Source organism: Pteropus vampyrus, unplaced genomic scaffold (assembly GCF_000151845.1).
Source record: "Pteropus vampyrus isolate Shadow unplaced genomic scaffold, Pvam_2.0 Scaffold291, whole genome shotgun sequence".
NCBI classification, from domain to species: Eukaryota; Metazoa; Chordata; class Mammalia; order Chiroptera; family Pteropodidae; genus Pteropus; species Pteropus vampyrus.
In genome coordinates this window covers 151,485-155,029 of record NW_011889072.1, presented here as the reverse complement: position 1 = coordinate 155,029, position 3,545 = coordinate 151,485, and the positions used below count along the sequence as shown (strand labels likewise).

Sequence of the window (3,545 nt, the reverse complement as noted above, 5' to 3'; positions counted from 1 at the left end):
GGGTATCAGTTACATGATTTCCAAGCATTTCCTCCCAAGAGTGGCTCGCTTTTCATTTTCTTAACAGCATCTTATGGCAGATTTAAAAAAAATTGCGACAAGGTCCTACTTACCGATTTCACTTTCCTAGTTCTTGCTTTATTGTGCCCTATTGAAGAAATCTTTGCTTAATCCAAGGTTTCAAAGATTTTCATCTGTGTTTCCTCCTATGTTTTATGAATTTAGGTGCGTGATTCGTTTTGAGTTCATTTCTGTGTCTCACATGAAGCAAGGATCTTTCCCGTGCGCCCCCCCCCGCGCCCCACCCCCGCCCCCCCAGACACACTGCAGGGGGAGCCTCAGCTTCATTCCTTTTCAACGGATTCCTCCCGATGACTCACAGTGTTATCTCCACATTTACAAACTTGGAGCGTATGCACACTCAGCCCCCGCCCCCGCCCCGCAGCGACCCGCCCCTCGGGAAGGATGGTGACACGGGACAGCGTCCCTGCAGTGCCTCAGTCACAGCCTTGCTCGTGAAACCCGCTGTGTGTGGCTGGCGACCTTTGGGATGCTTTTCCAGGAGTGAGATTGTTTGCTCAAAAAGTAAACAAGTATCAAAAACAGAACATGTAAAGCCGGCGGTAGGCTGCGTCCTGTGGACACGCCCTCCTTGTGTGCCGGCCGGTGACGGCTGCTGTGTGACCGTGGCTGTGCGTCCAGCTTTGAGGGCAGGCTCTTCCTCACACCGGATCCCAAACCCGGAGCCCCCGGCTCGGGGCTACGAGCCCCTCGGACTCTGTGATGGGCGGCTGGTGCTTCCCGTGGCCTGCCTCCCCGCAGCCCCCTCCCCTGCCCCACCCCCAGTCTTCTGGGCCCACCCATCTGTGGCTTATACCTGCTCAGTGACTCGCCAGAGCACCTCACTGTGCCACCTGCTCCCCCCCTCCGGGCCTCACCCTCCCTCCGGCCCCATGTGGCTACTTTCACAGACTCTGGTGGCACTTTGGGCCCCATTGCCATTCTGCAGATTCTTCCAGAAATAGCCCGCACCCCTATGCCAGCCCCTTCAGAATGAAGTCACCCTCAGCTCGTGTTTCTCGGTCCCTTTGCCTTCCGCTGCCTGTTCTAGTCCGGGAGCTTCTCACAGGTGGCGGGGCATCGTGAGCCTCATATCCAAGTGGGCACCCTTCCCTGGGACCACGGCCAGAGACACTGAGACAGTGCGCTGGACGACAGGGACCTGACATGGGGCCACCGACCGGCCAGGATGAGGACGCGGCTCGGGGAGGGGCATGTCTGTCCCTCCCGTGAGGCCCAGGCGGCCTCCTCGGCCCTCCCAGGACCCCCAGGTGTCCTTGAAGACCATGGCAGGAAAGATTAGCCCCCTGGGGATCTGGGCCTATCCTTGGGCTCCCTGTCCTGAGTCCCCTTGTCCCAAGGGTGGCATTGCCGCTCACTGTGCCTCCTCCAGCCCTCCTGGAGCGTCCCTCCCCACACCTGGTAGAAGCATCCAGAAAGGCTGCATTCTGCTGGGTTCATGGGTAGCAAGGGTCAGTTCCTCCTGCCGCTTCTCAGTCACACCTGCTGCGATGTGTCTGATGCCTCCACCCCACGCACTGCGGGGTACCTGGGCTGGGCCCCAATGTCAGAGCTGCAGGAGGTTCCCTGAAATGAGCCCCTCATGGCATCCCTCGAGACCCCTCATGGTCCACCTCGAGACCCCAGTCAGTCCCACCTTCTCAGAAAGGCCGCCCCGACCATCCCGGCCCCTGGGACCCCTTCAGTGACACGTCCCTAGCTACACACCTGCATGTGGTCCCCGTGCCGGGGGCCATACCGAACCCCAGTGAGTGTCCGCGAATGAGCACGCTGCGTAGGGGTGTGGCTTCTGGGTTTAAGGGTCCGGTGGTCGCGAAGCCAGCCGCCGGCTGAGCCCCCGCTCCGCGCCCTGGCCTGTCCCGCAGGGCCTGTACAAGGCGGACGAGCGCTTCGGCCCGGGCGTCCAGACCTACCCCGACGGCTGCCAGGACGTGGGGCTGTGGTTCCGACAGCACCTGGTCAGGCTGTGCATGGACATTCCCGGCAGCTTCTCCCTGCGCAGCTACCCCGAGTTCGCCGGCTTCCTGGTGCGCTCTGCCGCGAGGATCGGCCTGTCGGACGACGAGACCATGCGGTGGGACCTGCTCGAGGAGCAGGACCCCTTCTTCTACGACTACAAGCGGTTCCTGCTGGACGACAGCCTGACCACGCCCCCCGAAATGTACATCTACTCGACCGACAACGCCCACCTGCCCATGACCCGCTCGCTCCGTGAGGACCTGGACGCCTGGATCTTCCGGCAGGACATCCCTCCGTTCGTGGAGGACGGAGAACCCTGGTTCATCAAGAACGAGACCCCGTTACTGGTCAAAATCCAGAAGCAGACTTACAAGTTCAGGTAGTGGGCGAGGCGGGCTCGGGCACCGCTCCGCCGCGGACAGCCCGGCGCCTGGCTCAGCGGCCCTGGGTGTTCGTCAGGTTAACGTAAATGGGCTCCTCTTTTCAGCTGAATGGACGCCACCCCCCACCCCCCCATGATGGAGAGGGAGGGCTGGGACATGGGCCCCGAGTGCGGGAGGGCTGCAGGGAGCCAGGAGGGGCGTGGGGTCCCAGGGTCCCGCTGGCCAGCCCTGGGGAAGGGTGCGCAGCAGGTGCTCGGTGAGCCAGGACCCGGGGCGGGCCTGGGGCGGCGGGGGTCGGGGGCGTGGTGTGGAGTCTGCTGAACTCCGAAGCCCACAGGGCTCTATTCCCACCTGGCTCTGGGACCCGGCGTGTCCGTCTGTGCAGGTCGGAGCCGGTGACCCTGGCCCGCAGGCTCCTGTCCCTGTGCACGGGGTCCACACTGAGAGAGGGACTGTCACCACCGTGACGTCTTCATACATGTTTGGCCAGAGAGCCACGGGAGAGCAGGGCAGGAGTGGCTGCAGCTGAGAGGCCCCTGGCTTCTCCAGACACGGCTGGATGAATGCTCAGCTGGTCTCCGCCCACAGCCCTGGGGACGCAGGCAGCCTCCAAGGGAAAACTGATTTTTTTAAGTTAAAATTTTCAAGAATATTTTAAACCCTTTCTTAAACTTTGTCTTAAGATATTAGTCAACTATTTTATGTTTATATTTTATGCATGTTTTATGGGCACAAGTGGCTATTTATGCATCCATCCATCCACCACCCACCCACCCACTTACCCATCCGCCCATTCACTCGTCTACCCTCAGTTCATAACCCATCTACCCATCCAACCCCACCCACCTGCCCATCCATCCACCACCCACCCACCCACTTACCCATCCGCCCATTCACTCGTCTACCCTCAGTTCATAACCCATCTACCCATCCAACCATCCACCCATGGGCCCATCCATTCATTCATTCAGTTCATCCATCTATCCGTCTTTCTATCCACCCATTTATCCATCCACCCATCCATCCATCCATCCACTCATCAGTGATCTATCTACCTGTCCATCTGTCCATCTGTCCATCCGTCTATCGGTCCATCAATCCACATGTCATGCAAACATCAGC

General features: G+C 60.0%; 1 protein-coding gene across 1 annotated transcript in view; it reads left to right on the top strand.

Annotated features, from left to right (window-relative positions):
- ANKMY1 (ankyrin repeat and MYND domain containing 1) overlaps positions 1-3,545 on the top strand; it is a 34,583-nt gene that overhangs the window by 5,492 nt on the left and 25,546 nt on the right. Inside the window, exons 4-5 of the mRNA XM_023521079.1 lie at positions 1,947-2,419; positions 2,809-2,818. Of these exons, the coding sequence (XP_023376847.1) occupies positions 1,947-2,419; positions 2,809-2,818 (483 nt within the window). The remainder of the gene's footprint in view (positions 1-1,946; positions 2,420-2,808; positions 2,819-3,545) is intronic.